General features: G+C 37.1%; 1 protein-coding gene across 5 annotated transcripts in view; it reads right to left on the reverse strand.

Annotated features, from left to right (window-relative positions):
* Positions 1-21,732, reverse strand: part of LOC149227908 (primase homolog protein-like) — a 295,380-nt gene that overhangs the window by 107,318 nt on the left and 166,330 nt on the right. The window contains exons 9-12 of one of the 5 annotated variants that reach the window (XM_089377973.1): positions 3,993-4,040; positions 3,706-3,791; positions 3,514-3,580; positions 2,754-3,022 (exon numbers count right to left, since the gene is read on the reverse strand). In XM_089377973.1, coding sequence (XP_089234099.1) covers positions 2,885-3,022; positions 3,514-3,580; positions 3,706-3,791; positions 3,993-4,040 — 339 coding nt within the window. In that variant the 3' untranslated portion in view covers positions 2,754-2,884. Of the gene's footprint in view, positions 1-2,753; positions 3,027-3,513; positions 3,581-3,705; positions 3,792-3,992; positions 4,041-21,732 lie in introns of those variants that run through there. The other 4 variants (XM_089377969.1, XM_089377970.1, XM_089377971.1 and 1 more) reach the window with 4 other exon arrangements.

Here is a 21,732-nt window from a genome sequence, read left to right on the forward strand (position 1 = left end):
CCCTCTAGCCCTCTGCGTCAGCAACGTTGGCCTCTCTGAGGCTCTGCGCAGCTCCCGGCTTCCTCTGCATGGCCCTAGTTGGCTCTGCATCACACTCCATGGCTTTTGTGCTGCTAGAAACAATTTTTGTCACCTCGGGACAGCGGTATTCTGTTGTTATTGCTCCGCTCAACTGATGTCTTTTAGTCCTCATGTGATCTACAATCACGCTCTGATACCATGTTGAAGTTTCTAAGTTTACTTAGTTAGAAACCCTCCATGCACTTTATCTTATTTATTCCTACCTACTTGTTATTTTCCTTAACAAGTTATTTACAATGTAAATATTGAAAATAAACACTAGTGCATGCTCAACATGTTACAGATCAACAACTAAAAGAAACAAGAACAAACACACCATATGACACCATTATTTTTGGACTATTGTCCCCAGAAAAACCCAATGTGGGAAAATCGATGCAACTATCTGAGGGTTTTCTTATTAAGCAATATCAGAGTACAATCTGGGTGTCGAAACTAGCCTACCCAACAAAGAATTTCCTTGGCAGTAATACCTCTCAGTTTCTGACAAATCCACTGGCTGAAACCCTGGATAATCCTTTCGACAGCGATTCAGCACCAATCTGCCCCAGAAACCCCAACGTCTACCCAATTTGGACCGCGTCAGCCTCACCCAGCCCAGCGTTGGCCCTACGTCAACCCTAAGAGGTCCTGCATCAGCTACGCTGGCCCCTCTGGTGCTCTACGCAACACTTAGCTGCCTCTGCGTGGCCCTGCGTGAGCACTGGCTGCTCCTGCGTCACTCTTTCTGACTGCTCTGCTGCTCTCCTAGCACTATCTCTGCCTCTCTGTCTCTTTGTACTCAATGCCCCTCAGCTACTCTCCAATCACTAATTCTATCTCTCTTAGCAAACCCCGCCCTAGAGAATAGAATGACTGATCACTTTGATGTATTCTCCAAGTGACCCTCAAGCCTCCTCTTATACTTATCTTGTTGACATCTCAACAGCCAAGATTAAGTCCCTATTCAATTGCTAAGATTAGATCTGGCTTGATCCATGTCTTTTGGACCATTCTAACACATATTCATATTAATACACATTAATATTTTATTTCCCCTATGTTTAGACTTAGGGACTCCATTAAAAATATTAATTATTTTAATATCTCCTGATCTATTTAGAATCTACCCCAACCTTTTCTGGGTATTGGAGATCTCAGGTACCCCAACCTCTCCACCAAATTTCATGGCTAGAGCACATCCAATGCTACCCCAAATCAACACTCCCTCTTGTGCCAAGTTGTCACCACAGTTTTGTGGGCCATTTCAAATTCTCAAAAGAGTGGGGCCAGTGGCCTATTAATTGGCATTGCCGCCCACAATGAAGGCACCTGATGTCTTTCATATTCTTTGCTTAAAAAGAATGTACACGATGTTGATCATGTTGTTGATTGATTTGTGATACACGTGTAATCCGCAAGGGGAATTCCAGCGAAAGCCACCGCGCATTATAGATCAGAGGCAAATTGTACTCTGGAATCAAGCAATTAAGAAAGTCAATGTGCAGCAGAGACACTTTTGACCAAATGAAGCCACTTAGGAAATGGCTTAATAGATGAGAGTATCATACCCATTTTTGTTTAATGGTTAAGCATATGTAAATGTAATGTAAATGTAAATGTAAAGAGATGTGTATAATAAAGTTCATGTAAATTCTGTGTTTGGGCATAGAACATCAAGGATGATGTTCCTCTAAGGGGGTGGGGTTTGTGACAGCCCCTATAGCTAATCCCTCTTGCAAATACTATTGTGAATATTCATGTAAATAATGTGGAAATGTAACACATTGACTGGCTGAGCAAGTGGACATAGATTTAGAAAACTGAGGAGGAGTTGTTTGTAAACTCATGCCTTGCATTTGTTTCATCACTTATTTCCCTGTTGGTTGAAGGGCACTTTTGTGCAGACATTTAATTGGGAGAATGGGCCTCCTGAGTGGAGGACGAGCCTGAAAGTTTCAATTCTCGTAGCGTTGTGGGCATGGTCAACATCACTGACGTATGTGGAGTAAAGAAGTCCCAAGGGAAGGCTATTGGGGGATTATGCATTATGCGTAATTTAGGAAGGTAGACACGTAAGGAAGGAGTGCATTGAGCAGAGGAGAATGCAGAGTTCTTCCCTATGGTCAAGCCCACTTAGCTTGCTACCCTATTTACAAAAGTTTAATAGAACTTCTCAAGGTCATCAATCCTGAGACACCTCTATTTAGCTGAAGCATGCCTGACCATCGAGTTCTTCCCCATAGTCAAGCACAATTAGCTTGCTACCCTATTTGCAAAAGTTTAATAGATATTGTCCCTTGTGAAATATTCATTTGGAGTTCCCTTGACACTCTATTTAAAACATGTGAGGGGCTTTCACCATCAACACATTTCTTAGTTTTCCTTTTGAGATTCGCTATGTATATTGTAATTCCATATTTAGCGCCTAAGCATGTGTTTACAGGAGAGAACCTTATGCTATGAAACAATATAAGAATTACTCCTTGAAACGGTGTATCTAAAGTATAAGAACATAAGAACATAAAAATCGTTTCTTGAAATGATTGAAAGAAGTATCTTAGAGTAATACAGATCCTATTTTCTGTTCAAAGATTACTCATTTCCGTTGCTTTACCTTACACATGAATATGTTAACTTCAAAGCTACGAATTGTATTCTTAGAAGGTTTCAAACAACAGTTCAAGAGACCATAATATCAGGTGTTATAAGTACTAACATTAAATAAGCATAGCTATCAATCCAAGACTATAAATAAATCAGAGTCGACTAACATTAAATAAGCATAGCTATCAATCCAAGACTATAAATAAATCAGAGTCGACTATGACAGATAAAAAATAACGGCCAAGATCAACTTGTGACTCAGTTCCAACTCAGCATAACATAGTGAATTGCCAATATTTGTTCCCAGGAAACCCGGTTTGAAACCTATCGTCATAGTATTGCAAACAGGAAACATCTAGCTTTGAACAAAAGCATTCAAACCCATATGTTAGAAAACTCTTTGAAGCAAGCGTACAGTGTTACAGTAAATAACTTCAAAGAAAATGCACAAATTTTTTAATCCATCACTATCACCTAGGCATGAGAGGAGTCAACTGTCAAACACATTTATATAAAAAGACTGCTACAAAGATAAGGACAGAAAGATCACGCAGAAAACCAATAAAGCAAAAATAATTATGGAGGGATGGATGAGTTAAACAAAAATGGAGTAATTAACAATTTAGCATGTGCAGATATTCATCCATGAAACTTAACAGCCTAAACAAGCTTCATAGTAGTGATCCACGTGTTAGTAACAATTCAAAGAAAAGAAACCATCAAATATATCAGATCCTTTTTACATATCCGACCTGATTCACAAGTTTATTCATAATCACATGATGCATATCCAAAAATTTTGCAACTCATACAACGAGAACAAAACAGTCTGGAAGAACTACAAACCTCATTTGCATCTTTGCATAACTTGTTTGCTGTTTCACTTATCCTAGGCCATGTAACTCGCCAGCACCTGATAACATAAATTAAAGATATTGTTGCAACGAAATAAAATCAAGCACCAATCCAAATAATTTTCACAGATGGACTACAGAAACTGCAGAAACAAACAAAAAGGGGGAACGTAAAATACAAGACCTCTCATGCCCAAGACGCCAGGCAAGCTCTTCTGCAAGAGCTTGTCCAGGCTTATCTGCATCTGTGGCTAGAATAATACGACTAGCCTGTGGACAAAATAAATCATTTTCGTCAAAAAGCATTAACTACATTAATATTAAAAATCTAACATGCAATGACGTCTACATTTCTGTATTAGAAATCCAAAACTAAACCCTTTAGAATATCTAACAGACACAATTCGATTCTTCACTTTTATGCACACTAAGCAGCATTGAAAAGGAGGGATTTTAAGATTTTGAAGTTACCTGCTTAAAGTATTCTTTTGAATTCCATAAAAATTCATATTTCTTGTCCTACATCATGCATAAAACAAAAATGCTTATTATTACATGAATGAAATTCAGATAATTCAGTTAACTAAATAAAAGAAAGACAAAAGAGCTATATAATACTAGCATATAATGTATAAAGAGAAAAAGAAGTTCTTCCAGCTGACCATTCTGAGAAAAATTTAAATCAAATAATCACGAGAATGTTTCTGCGTGAATGATCAACAGTAAAATTACACTTTAAATATGGCTCAAAAAAAAAAGTGTTGCCCTGTCAAGCATGTTTGACAGATGCTTTGAAACTAGAAATTTTGTGTAAAGCATTCTTCAAATTACTGACCTCTGGGTATATAAAATCTGAGAGCAGGGAGTATACAACATCAACCTAGGTTGAACGAAACTGGGAAAAGATTACAGGTTTTAGAAGTGGAAATGACTGGAAACATGAGCCCCCCAAACAGGTATGAGGAAAATGTGGTATATAAATATATATAGTTTTTTTTATAGCATTAATTTGTTAATGTTAATTTGTACGTAGGTTTTAACAATTAATTTGTCCACATTTTCCATAGATTAGGTGTTTTTAGACTTCCTATGGGTTCCATGCCCATCATGGGCACCTGATGTTGATGTTTGTAGCATCGAACAGGAACTTCCACACATATCTAATGTCAGATGTATGGAAGTCATCCAAAAACATCCTGTCCATTTTGTAATTCATTTTAATTAAAGTTACTATTAAAATGAATAATTTTTATTAGTAAGTTAATTAATATCAATGTTACCAGACTCGGAATCGGCAATAAATCGGCGAGGAAAAAAGCGAAGAGTTTTAATCGGATCGGCAAAAAATCGCTGAATTCATTAAATAAAAATATACACATATATTGAATTAAAAAAAAAAAACATTTTTCATTAATATTCAGTAAAGGCATGTCCAAACAATGCATAATATCAATAGATGTCCAAAATATCATGAATGAATAAGTATCTCATATATGTTATGAGTCCAAACATGATCCAAAGCACTGAGTCTTGACTCCTGAGTCCTAAGTTCTAACCAGTGACTACATAGTACATAGAACCAGAACTTAGAAGCATATGCTTCTAAAAGTTTACAAAAAACTGCATACTAATCAGAAAAAAATCAGCAACTAAGAGTCTAAGACTCTTAAGAGTGAGAACTAGAAGCGATTCCTTCCACTCCTTCGCTTGCTTGACTCTCAAAGTTCTGCAAGTCATGAAGGCTTAAAAGAGGAGGCTCCTCTAATTGGACCTAGTCTGCCACATTTGTAGTTTGCAAATCTATCTCTTCAAGGTCGATTGGTGAATGATCCATACCTGTCATTATCATGAGACATTGAAATGTGAATTAAAGTTTCACTTTGAAGTTTGAAGTTTGAACTTTAAAGTACGAACTAGATTATGAAACCTTCAAATTCAAGCTCTCGAGTCTCACCTAGTATTTTTTTGTTGCGAAGTCATAGATTGTAATGGACAAATACAAGGTCATTCAAGTGTTTTTGTGTCAATCGGTTGCGCTTCTTAGAATGTATTTTCTCAAACATGTTCCAGTTGCGTTCACAACCTGAAGCACTGCATGCTTGGTTTAAGATTCGAATGGCAAATCTCTTCAAATCTGGCATATCACCATCAAAGTTTTGCCACCAAAGACCTAGCAAGTGGTAAGGGTTTGTGAGTAGAAGTACTAAATAGTAAAAAATTAAAAAGAAAAGAAAATTTAATAAAACATTTAACATACAAAATAAAGTTTAAACAAATTTAATGAATTGATGAAGCCTTCAAGCTGGGTACCTGGCAACATCTTAGACCTTTCTCTTATAGCACTGGTATAGGCAAACAATTTAGATGGTGCCCTATAATCTTGTAGTTGGAAAAGACACGACTTTGATGTTCTGGATCAGGGAAGCACCTTTCCATGCATGTCATAAGTCCTCTGCCAACCTCCCCATCCTCATTAAATTTGCTCTTATCATAAAAATATTGTGGGTTTAAGAAGTACCCAGCAGCATGTAAGGGGGAATGCAATTGCCTATCCCAACATGCATCTATAATGTCCCAAAGAGACATATACTTTGCCTCATCATCCCCATATCTTCTTGGCCTCCTTTGCGAGATCCATCGCCTCATAAATGTAACCCATAGCGGGTTTGTCACCATCAACCATCCTGAAAGTTCCAGCATTCAAATTTAAAGAAATATGAAACATTGTAAATAAAAAGACACTTGAAATGAAATTTAAAAAATGAAAAAGTTAAAAGACTTGAAGTACCTGAGAACTCTAACAAGGGACTCCGTCACAGCAATAATCTCTTCGGCATCTTTCCAAAAACCATCATTAAACACAAGTGCAACAATTTCGACGCCTTCAAGGGTCTTGGAATGTTTAGATGCCATCCACTCAGGTCCCAAGAACATCCTCTTCAGATTTATATTTTGCTCAACCAAAGATTGCAAAGATATGAAATTTGTCACAACTCTAGTCACTACAGGTCGAACAATTTCTTTCCCTTCAGTGTATTTTCTCATCGTGTTTAGGACAATAGTGTGGTTGTATAGGTATTTGGTTATGGATTTTGCCTTCTCCACAACCTCATGTATCCAATGAAGCTTACCAATGTCCTCAAGCATTAAATCTATGCAATGGGCAGCACAAGAGGTCCAAAAAATAGTGGGGTGCCTAATCTCAAAAAGTCTACCAGCAACCATATAATTAGTTGCATTATCGGTGACAATTTGTACAACATGTTCTTCTCCCACTTCTTGAACGACTTCCTCCATCATTTCACAGATAAGTTGGGCAGTCTTAACCTTATCTGAAGCATCCACTGATTTGAGAAACATTGTGCCTACAGGACAAGATACAAGGAAATTTATTAAAGTTCTATTCCTCTGATCTGTCCATCCATCACTCATGATGGTGCACCCTGTTTCTACCCATGATGAACGAAACTCAGCTAGCACAAGCATGACATCTTCAACACTCTCTAACAACATATCTGTCCTAAGGCTCTCTGATGTAAGGGCTTTGAACCCTGGACCTGCAATAGCAATTGCATCAATCATAGCTTGCCAATAAGGACTTCTCGCACAGTGGAAAGGTGTGTCAGAATAGTACCAAAAGTTAGCAATGGCCTTCCTTGCCTAACTATGGATATTTTTTTTCCAACTAGTGGCATCCAAGGTAGGTTGGGAACAGGGATTTGTGTGGGGAGAAAAAAAGGTGTTTATGTTTCCACCTCCAGTGTTGAAGGAAGGACTCGTTTGGCCTTGAATTTGACTTGGCCTTGTAGGCATGTGTGGGAAACTTGGGAACGGCATTGAGGAATCAACAGAGTGAGGTGACATGGGGGTAGTGGTAGAAAAACCATCAACTCCAAGAGTTCCTATTTCAGTATTTTGCTTTGCTTTCTTGGCATTATGCTGACTCAACATATCAATGGCCAAGGTTGCTTGGTGTTTGACATTATCGTCAACCTTGTTGCAAAGACCTATATCATGGCCAGGTATTTGTGCAAGGTGGAACTTGAATCTATAAATGCCTCCACTATATTCTGATTTGCAAAATTTACAAAGGAGCCTGGGGTCTCCGGGAATCTTGTCACAATAAGCCCAAGCAAAGTCCTTCTCCCTCGGCATTGTTGTTGTTTTGGACTTGTGTTTAATTTGTGGCTTCTGTTAAGATTTGGAGTCGTGGCTTCTATTTAATTTGTGGCTCCTATGAAAGACAATAAAAAATCAAAGTTTAAAATGATCCAAAAATTTAAAATATGCTAGAAATCTAAAAAATTAAATGAAGACAGATGTCAGTAAACAAATAATCATATATATTATGGAGACCATGCAAAAGGCAAGCGAGGATCACTATTATGGAGCAGTATTCTAATGTACTAAGAGTCTAGGAGATAAATAGGTGTGAGGATCATTGTTATAAGTTATAACTTATGGAGCAGTATTCGGGATCACTGTTATTCTAAAAAAATATAAATGTCATCTTTCCACCAGACTATGGCAACACTGGAGCAACTTTGAAAACTGATGGGGTTGCTGCTAGATACAGCCTAGACTTGATGAAGATCTTCTTCATGTCGTACAAAACTTCTTGTAGGGATATGCTACAACATTTTCAATACCGTAACCCTTCAAAACCTTAATTGTTGAGAGCCTGCTTCAACTGAAACATATTGTAGAAGACTAGTTTGATTTTGTTGAAAAGCTAATAGTATTGCCTATGAATGTTCCACTGAAGTACTGACTGCCAGATCAATATTGGTGACTACCCTGCTATACCTTTTGTTCGGACCAAACCCTTTCTTGGTTATGATAAGCAAGCGAAATAATACTGTAGTAACTTTTACTGAATAGTTCGCTGCCTAGGGCTTCAATATCTTATAACAACTCAAATTGCAAGATCTGGAACAATGTACAAGTGCCAAGATACTTCAGATGAGAAACATGGTGGCTTCAAATCTATGTGAGGGACGCAGTTTCTTGTAGAGGATACTTCAGGCTTGAGAGTATAGATTAGTGCTTTAGTGAATGATGCTTTATATTATAATTCGAGATATCGAGTCAGCAATCAGCAATCAACATTTGGGATATCCAGCCAGCAATCAGCATTATCATGCTTTCTGTAGGAAACTGTCAAAAGCATCAGAGTTGTGAAAGACTGTGTTGTGGTCCGTGGAGTCGTGGACAATCGTTACCTGAAGCTTCGGTGTGTCTGCCCTTCGTAGCAAATTAACGAGGTAAGAATTCCTGTTCTGATTAATCTCTGCAATTCTTGTTTCCAATTCCCGTCGGCTTCTCTACGAGTCTACAGCGTCGTGGACAATGGAATGGCTCTGCGGCATCGACGGTGGACTGGCTCTGCGGCGTCGACGGTGGACTGGCTCTGTGGCATCGACGGTGGTCCGATAAAGCGACAATCTCAACCCCGATAAACCCTAAACCCAAAACTGGCTGGACTCGGCAAAATTGGCAAACTCGCGTAAATCGGAAAAATTGACAGAGTCGCGAATCAAACTCGCGTTCATCACGAGTCAAACTCGGTCAACGCGATTTGACTCGCAGAGTTTCGGATCAGATCTTTTCACTGGCGAGCAAATTGGGAATCGCAAGTACTCGCGAGTACTCGCCGATTCCTGTTACACTGATTAATATCTAAAAAAATGTAAAGTAATTATATTAGTGATTTAGATGTAATCTCCATGGTCCGAGATTTAATCTCAACTATCAATATCATTGAGAAATTAGAGTTATGAAGACTTGGTCATCAACAAAATCTTATAAAAGAAAGACAAAGTGAAAGGAAAAAACACAAATAATTGTTAGAAAAACAAAAGCAAGAGAATGATAAAAGATTTTCACTCAATGTGCAAGTGCAAAGGAGAAAAGAGGAAACAATATGAACAGCAAAAGGAGATTGACCCAGCTCTTAGAACTTGAAGGGGTTGTACATAGTAGGTGCAAAGACAACTTCAAAAGGCCATACAACCCAACAAAAGATAAGGATGACCATGCAAACTTTTGGGACAGATTTTAGCAGCAACATGGGGGTTTTAACAGCAAGTCTTGGCAGGGTCATATAGTCTATACGATGCACCATAACAACTAGGTTTTGCCAGAATTTTTTTTTGTTTTCCCAATGTTGGAAAATGTAACTAGGTTCGGTCTTCATTAATGTATTTGAGTCATCATGTATTGTACTTGTCAACAAACAAAAAAAATTATTATTATTAATATGACTTATTAAAACATGGGTTTCATGCTTGGGTCATCATGTTTTAGGTCAAAGTCCCCATTGCGGACTTCTAGGATTTATTCTGAGTCAATAGAGTCATTGTACTTTTAAAGAGACCCTTTTTGGGCTTTTGAATCATGTAAAAATTTTAAGTATTGAGTCTGTTGTTGCACAGAGTGTCTAGGCACCACAACAACGGCTTAGATCGGGGGTTGTCACCCTGATCCCCAATCTTTTCGTTTAAGTTGTCTCCCTATAGTAGGCTAAGGCGGGTAGACCCTATGGAAAAATGGAATGAAGAAGAACTAGTTGGGAACCAACCAGTGCGGGAGACACACTAAGGCGATCAAGTACTTGATTAAGATTTAGCAAGACTTAAGATTTGATTAGATTTTAAATGATTAATACCAGTGCTTTACGGAGTCAACAATCTTGCTAGGGAAATGGAGACCAAGTAATCGATTAGCCAGATCCTAAAACTAACGTGAGATGCAAGAATCTTGGTTAATTTTAGTTAAATGCCTATTTAAATGTGAATCCTTCAATCCTTTCTATGTTGAGCCTGATTTTGTAGTAATTGGCAAAGAGAAGATAAGGAGAAGCACACTGAGGTGTGATTAACGATACCTCTCCTGAAATTCTAACATACCTGATGCCTCCGGCGCTACAGAGAGTTGTGGCCCTGACGACTGCAAGGCCACCGTTTTAAGTACTATTAAAACATGCTTCTCAAGGAAAGATTGATGGATACCTATCTCTCTATCGACCAAGCTTATGCTTGGAAGTAAATTTTATCTATGCAAAGTTTAACTTATATGCAAATGCACTAGATGATGGGATGAAGTTAGACTCGAGGAAGGGAAAACACTTGTGTTGCAAAAGCCCTCAATTACCCAAATGAAATATTCTCTTTATTAGAGGAAGACTCAAAATTAAACCTCTGAAGATATTACAATTAGAACACAAACTTATTTCAAATCTTTCTGATACAGTGATAGCTCAAAGAGAACAAAAACTTCTTTGCAATTAATATCAATGTCAACAAATTCTCAAAAATATGCTTAGCTTAGAAAACAAAGATACACAATCTATTGCAATTCCACGATAGAGCACTTTAATAATTACTTGAAAATATTCACAATATATCTAACATGTAGCACACATCAAATAATTCAAGCAATGATGCAAGATATTCAACAGATGCACAATATTCTAGCAATTAAATTTCAAGACATCCAAATACTTTAAACAACCACGAAATTTAAATGCTAACCAATTTCGATCCTAGAATTGAAATGATTTGTGCTTAGTGACCAAAATCTAGGAAATTTACCACTTTCCTATAGTTAATCTTTAGATATAATAACAAAACAAAACAAAAAAAATTCAAGCTCATTTAACTATAGAGAAATGAATGTTAATACCACAAAAGTTTTCTTTTAAATCTTATCCTTAGTACAAAAATACACCAAGAATGAATTTTAAATTAACAACTTAATTATTCCTTAAGAGAATTTCTCGATGTGCTAAGTTTTATGAAACTAGACTAAATGTGGAAAATAAGGAATGTGACCAAAATAAATCAAAAGATTTAACAATTTCTAAATTTTTTTAATGGGCCAGAGGCCACATAAAAAAATTTAAAATCTTTTAACGTTAAAAATTTACTTTTGATTTAAAACAAATTAGGATGTCCCAAGGTCACAGAAATTTTTGAATGAAGCCCTTTCTTTTATTTTTATTTTTAAATGTTTAGAGATTTTTAGAATTTCAAAAAAAGATTAGATTTAAAAAAAAAAAATGAAAATGTCAAAGTCATGAAAAAAAAAATCATAAGTAAAATCAAAATAAAAAGAAAATCGAGCTCAAAAAAATCCAAAATTTAAAATTTAATTTTTTTTTGTTTATATTTTATATTTAAAATAGAATAAAAATCAAAATGAATTAGAACTAAAATATATCAACCTAACTCTAACTCAACGAATGCATATTGAAAGGGAAATAAAAAAAATGAAATCGTAAAGCTTGGAGGGGCTACGAGAGTGAGAAAACTCGATGGCAGAAAGGTTTATGCAGCGATGAGGGAGAATGAGCGAGAGAAACGAGGGCTACGATTGCGGATTGGAGGACGCAAGGATAGCAACGTGCAGGAGGATGGACTGCGAGGTAACGTGTTCTGAGTTTTTTTGTGCAGATTTGAAAGGCAGCATGGACGAGAAGGACGCGAAAAGAGCAGCTGAAGGGAGGACTGCATGAGGGTTTGCAGCTTTGCGAAGGAGGTAGCACGCAGAAGGGAAGAAAAATCGCAGAGAGAGCAGTGCGGATAGGGATGAGGCCGCTTTTCTTTGTGTTTGCAGGTGGAGGACGGGAAATGGGAGGAGGAACAACTCGATGGAGAAGATGTAGCAGCGATGGGAGGAAAATACACAGGTCTGGCAGCTTATGGAGCTTCAAATCAGAGAAATGAAAGCGAACAGTGAAGAAAGGCAGTGTTTTTTTTTGCATGTTGAGGAAGATATGTGGGAGCTGAGAGAGATTTTCGCAAGAAGGCAAGGGTAAATGACACAAAAGAAAATCGAAATTTCCCAGAGACTGGAAACGCAGCACGAATAAAATCAAGGCAACAAAATAAATCCGAAATTTTTCTTTTGAAAACTCCAGGCAGCAGAAACGATCCCAAAACGATTTCAAATTCCTCAAGAAGACAGCCCAAACTCTAGACAACCGAGCAAAAAATGAATTTCACACTTACGCTTCAGAATTATCAACGAAGCCCTCATAATATTGTTTTCAGATTTAAAATATTTTAAAACCCTTGAACTGCAAAAATAATGAACCTGGAAAAGCTGGTTTCGAAGCCAGATCTTACCCTCCAAGGCCTAGATCTGGCTTCAAATTAAACTTGACTTTTAGATCTGCAACCTGTACTTGAAAACAAAAACACCCAAAACCCGAATATACAAAAATAAATAAACCCCCAGAAACCCAAGTCAGAAAAATTAAAAGAAAAAATGACAGATCTATGCACAAGAATAGCAAATTTCTCAGATCTGGTGAGTGCAAGTCCAATTCCGCTCCCAGATCTGCAAGATCTGGCGAGTGTGAGTCCAACTCCGCTCCCAAATCTGATAATCTAAGGTTCTTAAAAACCAGATTTATCAATTTAGCACAGAAAAAATTTGAAATTTTAAATTTAAAAGGAGGTGCTTCGCCCAAAACCCTTCATGCATCACCAATAAAAATCTTATGATAAGCCCGGGATCAAATCAAACTGGGCTCTTTAGAAAATACGAATCAGGAGTTGGTTGGTCCAACTGAAAACTTCCCGAACACCCGATGATCTAAAAAATCAAGGATTTCCTGCAAAACTCAATTCAACCATCAACATAGAGCGAGAAAAAGATAATAAAATTCAGATTAAACAAGGATACCTGCTATTATATTCAAAACTTAAATTATCATTCAAACTCCAGCGACTGAGCAAGATACCTGTACTCAAATCACTCTTCAAAAAGCTATTATCAATGGCTAAAAAGAAATCTATGCATGAAAATGACACATCTTACAGTATTTCCACGAAGAGTAACACCAGCAAAATTAACCCCAAAGTCTTTCTTTATTGTTCATAAAAAGATAACAAGAAAGCTTTTCACTTAGCACGTGACTCAAAGATTGGATGATCTCAATTGACAACTAACCTCCTATTTAAAGATAAATCTTCCAACGGCTAGTTTGAGTGATCCTTGTCAAAGCAATCTTGACCGTCGATGAGAATTAGAATTTCTTTTAATCTCATCCGTCGAAATATTAAATTCTTGAGGAAATTCAAATTTTCCAATTAAATGCATCTTAATGAACTCAAAAATAAAAATTTTGAGTTAATTTCCTCAAAATTTTGACTTTGACTTAAACCCCAGGGACCAAAGGCTTAAAATTTAGCAAAATAATTAATTTACCTAGTCCTGGGACCAGTGCTGCAGGAAAGCGCCCCTCCCCCTCTCAATCCCGCTCTCAATCCGTGCTCCGGGCAAGAGCGACTCGAGACCGAGTCGGGAACGCGCTCCCTAAAAAAAAATTGTGCTCCCTGGTTTTTTTCGAATCGACAGAGGGATCGTCGCTCCTGTAGCTCCGAAAGCGATTTTTACAACCCAAGAGCGGTCGGGGAGCGATCGCTCCCGGGTTATAAAAATTGCTCCCAACAGTGGTGAGCGACGCCCGGAAAAAAACGTGCGTAAAAAACAAAAAATTCGCCGAAAATATAAAAAAAAAATAAAAAAAAAAAAATTAAATTAAATTAAATTAAGAAATAGAAGAAGAACAAAGAAAGAAACAACAAATTAAAACAACAACCAAAAAAAAACGATGGGTATGAAAATAAAGTGAGGGAGGGAGGAAGGGAAAGAATATAAATAGACCCTCCCTCATATTCATTTCATCATTGTTTGAGAATGAGAGTGAGAGTGAAAGTGAGAGCAAGAGAAAGCAAGGAGCAAGGGGAGATTGAAGACCTTGCAAGGGGAGATTGGAAGTCAAAGAGGTTGGCTCTACACTCTATTCTAGCAAATTTTTTTTTTGATGTTCATTCCTAAATAAATAAATAAATTTTTTCTCTATTTCCCATTCCATTTTTTTGCAGATTCAGGACTTCCAATTTCAAACATCATGGTTATATTTCTTAGCATTTTCTTCTTCTTGGTTCCTTTTTTGGTTATTATGGTGTTGGAGAGTAGAAAAATGAGGGTTGAAAATAAAGAAAGGGATGAAGAAGGGGGTCATAGAGGATTTGATGAAAACCTCAGAGAGCAGGAGCTGGAGGAGAGTGAACATGAGTCAACTCAAAAAACTAAACAAGACCAAACCCCATTGTGGAAATATGTTATCAAGCTTGAAGCAGGGAAAGGGGGTGGAACCACTAAATTTCATTGCCCCCATTGCAACAATAATTACACAGGTTCATACACTCGTTCCAGAAAGCACCTTTGCGGGAAAAGGCCATGGGATAGAGATAAACAAATAGGAATAAAAACTTGTACAGGTGTGTTAGCAGCAAATAGAGCCAAATACATAACGGAAGAGGAGGAAGCCCAATACAAATCTAAAAAATCAAAGGGTTTCTTTGAACCAGGCTCACAATTACATGCACAAAGAACTCCTTCAGCATCCTCCCAAGGCAGTGGATATGGAGGCATAGGGTCACCAAGTTTAAGGCGTAGAAACATATCAGATTTCCTTGATGAAGGGTGTAGGAATGATGTGGATTCAAAAGTTTACAGATTTCTCTATGCATGTGGGATACCATTCAATGTTCTTCGCTCACCTTATTGGCACGAAACGATTTTTGCCATAAATGATGCCCCTAAAGGATACAAGAGCCCTGGGTATGACAAGGCAAGAACCGTTGGACTTGATCGTGAAAAAGAAAAAATATCACATTCTTTGAATAGAATGATAAATTCTTGGACTGACCATGGGGTGTCCATTGTATCTAATAGATGGACAAATGTAAAAGGCAAGCCATTGATAAATGTTCTTGTTGTGTCTGTTAGTGGTGCCATCTTTCTTTCAGCATATGATTACTCAGACAAGTTCAAGACTAGAATCAACATTGCAGAACCGTTACTTGAAACAATTGAGCGTATTGGGCTATACAATGTCATCCAAGTCATCACTGATAATGCTCCTAATTGTAAGGCAGCAGGAGCAATTATTGAGGATAAATACCCCAACATATTTTGGTCTGGGTGTTTGGTTCACACAATGAACCTTTTGATGCATGATATTGTTAAGAACAAAAACCAACAATACAAATGGATTGGTGATTTGTACAAGAGAGGCAAAGAAATGATAAAATTTATTACAAATCATAGCAATACCCATGGCCTTTTCCGCAGTCACTCAAGAATGGAGTCGTTGAAGATTGTGAGGACTAGATTTGGTAGCTATTACCTCACCTTCAGGCACCTTTTGAAGGTAAGAGAGTCATTGGCTAACATGGTATCAAGTCCACACTAGTAGGTATTAAAGGAAAGGGCTACAAATGCCACTGACAGGCAAGGTTTTGAACAGGTGGAGGAGGCCGCTCTTGATGGTATGTTTTGGGCACATGTGAGGCAAGTATTGGATTTCACCAAGCCCGTTTATCACATGATTCGGTTTACAGATACAGATAAACCAGTGATTCATGAGGTGTATGAGCAGATGGATACCATGTTGGGGCAAATAAAATATATTGTTCATAACAATGATCCCAACTAGTATAAACTAATTCACGATTGTGTGTGTATACAGTGGGATAAACTTAATGTTCCACTACATTGCTTGGCGTCTATCCTCATGCCAAAATATTACTCTGCATCTTGGTTGGGCCAACCTGCACCAGGGGGTGGGGTTAGGGTCAAACCCCATATAGATGAAGAGGTATCTACAAGATATTTGCAAGCATTAGAAAAGTTGATACCTGATAGGGAGGAATGTGCTAATGTGCGTCTTGGATTAGGCAAATACTTCAGTTGCACTGGTTTGTTTGGTACCTTTCATGCAATGGAAGCTAGAGACAGATTTGATACACTCACATGGTGGGAATCATATGGCGACCAGGGACTTTTGTCAAAATTGGCAAAAAAAGTTCTCTCACAGGTTGTAAATACTCTTTTTGCAGAGAGGTGTTGGAGCACCTATAGCTTCATACATAATGTGAAAAGAAACAGACTCAATGAAAACCAGGCAAAAAGCTTGGTTTATGTGCACTACAACTTGAAATTGTTGAGTCATTACTGTGATCGAGCTTATGAGCATCCAACATATAAAATTTGGGACAACCACCAAGAGGATGATACTTTGGAGGGTGGCACTATACATCTTGAAGAACTAGAAGCGAAACTTATGAGAGAGGAAGATGAAGCAATAACCATGCCACCTCCACCATCCAGTGGCAGTGCTCGAGTTCCAAGTCTTGTTCCTTTGCTGTCATCGTCTCCATCTACACCCTCACGTGGAGGGCATGTGCCTTCTAGTTCTGGTCGTCGACCTATGCAGGAGGAGACTCCTAGAAGACCACCACGACCTACTCATACATCAGACACTTCTCGTGGCAAGGGCCACATGAAGTGGTAGATAATAGATTTACAGTTTACTTGTCTTTTCTAGTTTCTATTAGTTTTCACAACTTTTGAGTCTTGACTCTTTCATATTTATTATGATATTTTTAGTAAACAATATATGACAATTTAAGTTTGAAGTTTGAAGTTGGCAATTATAACTCATTGGTAATGATTCTGAATTATGAATATGATGCTTCGTGAAAGGTGTTTCATTCATTTCATAATTCATTTTATAACATTTCATTTCATGTTAGATATTATTCCTTGTAATGGTTAAACTTAGCTTACAAGTACAACTTTGGTGATCAATGATGATAAATGTTATATATTGAATTTTCAATTTTGAAAGCTTGCAGTTGAAACTTTAAGATTGATGAATCAAGATTCACTAGACTCAATATGTTGTATGTTATAATGTTACTAACTTTTGGACGTGGTTGATGAAGATTATAACTTCTAGATGATTGATGTTATCTGGTTCAATGATCAATCTATGTTTTTTTATGTTTTTTATATCTAATTCATCATTCTACATGTTTTTGTTGACATATATGTATTAAAATATAAAAATATATATATTATATAAAAATCGCTCTAGGATTCGCTCCCAAACTAGGAGCTTTTGAAAACGTCGCTCCCGCTCGCAAGTAACACTGCTTCGGACGTTTTAAAATTTGAATTTTAAGGACCCACAAATTTTGCCTTTGGATAATTTAAATTAAACTAAGACCTATAATTAATTAAATTTCTGGCCGAGGATTTTAATTAATTTTTGGCCAGAAAATTTAATTAATTAACCTATGAGGCGATAAATTATTTTTCCAACCCTCAAGACACTTTACATCATCACTTTCATATCTTTTACATCACAAGGGGGAAAACCCATCTAAAACAGACCCTCACAGACTACGCATTTCTACGACACAAATATAATCCAGCAAACTAAGCAATTTGTAATAAAATAACCTAACCAGATAGTTAAGATTATTCCCAAATCACTTTTACATAGACTCGATCTATAAAACTAGGACTCGCCTAAGATCCCAGTGAAAAAATTCATTCCGGCTTTGGGGTAAGGCTGAAGGTTTGTCAGCCATCCAAGAATGGATAGGTGAGACAAAAAACCTCCCGAAATATAGATCGTCACCAGAAAAATAGGTTTACCTAGGCAATTACATACATGACATAGATCTAGTGAGATTATTTACATCATATACATGCAGAATGGGTTACATTATAACATGACAATCAGGTTGATGATGAAAGCTAGACAGCATGGACACGTCAATCAGGTGCAATCCCTTTTGTGAAAAAGGGGGTGTACTGCTATGGGTCGTTGACATGTAGTGGTCAACAGAGTCAAATATGAATTATGTTACCATCACACCAAGTCGGCCTTAAGATGATCAAGTCGGTCTCAAAAGAAGTCTATTCGACCTCACCTAAGGACTATAAATGAAGCAGTTCAAATTCCATTTGGAGCATACTAAAATCAAGCAAATTCGATATTTCCTTGAAGCTAGAAAAAGTGCGAAGTGTAGGAAAGAAGGCAAAAGGAGTGCGAGTTTGGTCTAAGAGAAGGAAAGAAGGAAATCGAAGTTTTGGTGCATCTATCTCTCTCTCTCTTGCCTTGGTTTGGAAGATCGAAGTCCTCTTGTTGATGTCGTAGACAGTAACTGCATGTTGTTGCTGCTATAGGTCAAATTTGCTATTGTTGGATGTTGCTGCCTCAGGAAGTTGTACTGGGCCAAGATCGAAATTTCTAAGTGAAGATCGAAGTCTTTCAGTGAAGATCGAAATCTCCAAAGCAAGGTCAAAGTTGTTGGGTCAAACAAAGTGCTGCTATTGTTGCTGCTGTTGCCAGGTCAAGAAGGATCAGATACAAGAGAAGAAGAACGCTGACTTGGTGTGGAGGAAAGTTTGTTTCAAGGTCTAGAGTCTTGGAATTTCTTAGGAAAACCTATTGAAGGAAGAATTACTGACTGGGTTTTCCCCTAGAGAGGGGTTTTTCCTTGGCTATGAGCCTATATCTGGTGTCCATTGATTTATGTGCTATTGTTTTGGTAATTACTTGATTAACTAAAAAAAAGAAGATGTAAAGAAACCCAATAAGAAATCAAGAACATCACAAATAATTATCAAGTACTAAAAAAAATAAGATGTAAAGAAACCCAATAAGAAATCAAGAACATCACAAACAATTATCAAGTATAAGAAAATATTTCTGCCTTTCTAATTTTCTAACACCCAATGGGCTATTTTCCCAATTTGGGAGTATTTGTAAGCTTGGAATAATTTTAATGAAAAGTTGATTCTTGAAGTGTAAAACTTTGTGTGTATTTTAGAGATTTGGTTTCCTGTAGCTTCTGAATTTTTATTTCCAATTAAATTTCTAGCAGGTGTATTTTATTGTATTCTTTTTAAGAATAAAGAAATCATATCTGGAGCAGCGCTCAGGTGTACATAGCCCTGCCCAGGATTGGACCGTAGGACTTGTGGGGACCAAACCTCCACACGTAGTCGTTGGACCACAACCTAGAGTGTATTTTATTCTATGAGTTGAAGAATTCAATCCAAATTAATGTTTCAGTAAGGAAATCATAATAACTTAATTTACCTAGGTTTCTGGAATAGAGATTTTAAAATGGTATTTGTTGACCACTAGAGTGGCACCTGAAGATTATTTGAAGACTCCATGCCCAAGGATGTACCAAAGGATGCTTGTACCATCAGAAATCATCATACTACCAGAGTATTTCAACTCCACTTCTTCTTATCATTTTTTGTTGTACCCAGATTCCACAAACCCTATGAGGATGATGTAAAGTGATGCTAGTATGATAAGTTTGAGTCATGTAACAAGCCTAGGTAGCTTGGGACCTTGTCATCAAGTGAGTATTACTCTAGGAGGTTTTTTTTACTTGATTAATTATCATTTCCTTATGAGGACTTAATAATTAATCGAGTTTTTCCCTCCAAGCATAACCCGAAATCTAGAGTATGGCTTGATGGTGAGGCCTTGGGTGAGTACTAGTGACTAGATTCATTGTATATTACCATACTAGATCACTCGTAAAATTTCATGGAATTTGGTTAGGTATAAGGGGTCATTTTTATATTTTTTTTATTTCATGCAAAGTGGAAATTGGAATAAAATTTGTATTTCAAATGTAATAAGTGATGTCTAGAAAAGTTGTATGAGGTACGAGTAATAAAAATTGCACCTCACACCCTCAACTTTCTACTAATACACACTTTGAGGGGTTAAAAATGTGTTATAGACCCTCAAAACCCACTTTTCCTAAGATTAGTGGAAAAAGTTACAATAAATTAAGCCAACGATTAAATAAATAGAGAAAAATAAATATCCACACAAGCCAAATGATATGGAAATGAGGTGGAAATGAATGGAGGAGTTTAAGTGAAGTCCCAAGGTCATGTGGACACCTAAAATCAAGGAAAAAACATGTGCTCCAAGAAAATTGAATTTTTGGAGGGGACCACAAGATTCCCAAGAAACGCATTTATTAAGGAAGGGAATTCGAATTGCTTGGATGAGTCATATTTTTGGTGGGCTTTGACAGTGATTGTGCAGAAACTGCACATTGGATCAGTGTTGGATTGCCAACAATAGTATGAGGTATATCTCACTCATCTCTTTGCCAGTCAGATTCTCTTTATTGGATAGCCTGCAAGGCATCCAAAGTTTTATTCAGAAATTACTGCTTAATAATAGAAACCCTCAGTTGTTGCACCAGTTTTCCCACATTGGGTTCTTCCGGGGACATTGGTCCAAAAATAATGGTGTCACTTGTGTTTGTTATTTCTTTCTTGCTCAGTTCTTGTTTCCACATATAATTTATTAGTGGAGGTTGCATTTTATTGGTTTCGATATTTACCATAAAACACAGTGAATAATTTGCTCAGTTATTTGACAAATAGTAAAAACTTAACCAGTTGTTGCTGTAGAAATTTGGGTCTTCCAATAGAGGACGTGGTCTACCTCCTATAGCTCCTAGTTCTTCAGCTTCCAGAGCACAACAAAGTCCACTGCCAACTCCCCCGACATCTACATCTAGAGGGAAAGTTATTGCGTTTTCTCGCAAGAGGGGCGGAGCAAATCAGTGGTGTTAGTTATTTGGTTCATTTCATTGTATATGACATTATGACTCATGATATGAGATACATTATTATATTTTTTGTTGATATTTTGAGGCTGAGTTGAGACTCAAGAGTCAGGACTGACTATTCAGGACATGATTCACTATTATGTGTGATGTAGCACTAGAAATGATATTACACATCTTATATATTACTTCTTTTATCATATTTATGTGTCAATGTATTTATTTTATGTTGTAGATGCTTTAGATATTAAAAAGAATGAATATTTTTGTATTTTACGATTTTTTCCCGATTTTTACGATTATTTCCAATTTTTTCCTCGCCGATATTATCCCGATGACGATAACTGCAACATGACTCCATATGACTGAAAAAGTGGAGGAAGTCAAAAAGAAGAAGTCCAATAAAAAGGAAGTAAAAGATCCCTACTATGATTGAGATAAACTTCCTCACCTAGTCCTTTTCAAGTTCCTGTTTTCAAGTTTTTCTATTGTAAGATATGGCTATCATGATTCACTAAGGAAAATTATAGGATGCATCATGGCATCATAGAAGCATTAAAAGCAAGAGCTCGTGATCATAGAGAAAAAATCGTTGAAATAGAAGTCTATGACAGTCACCCATGGAAGAATATAGCTCTTGGTAACCTCATTAGAAGCATAAGTGGTACTTACGGCAAAAAGGAAAAGTCATCTAGTACAAAGCTCATCATATATCAGTGAAAAGG

Source organism: Pinus tabuliformis, chromosome J, assembly GCF_031772625.1.
Source record: "Pinus tabuliformis cultivar Carrire ecotype Pingquan chromosome J, CPIR1, whole genome shotgun sequence".
Classification (NCBI taxonomy): Eukaryota; Viridiplantae; Streptophyta; class Pinopsida; order Pinales; family Pinaceae; genus Pinus; species Pinus tabuliformis.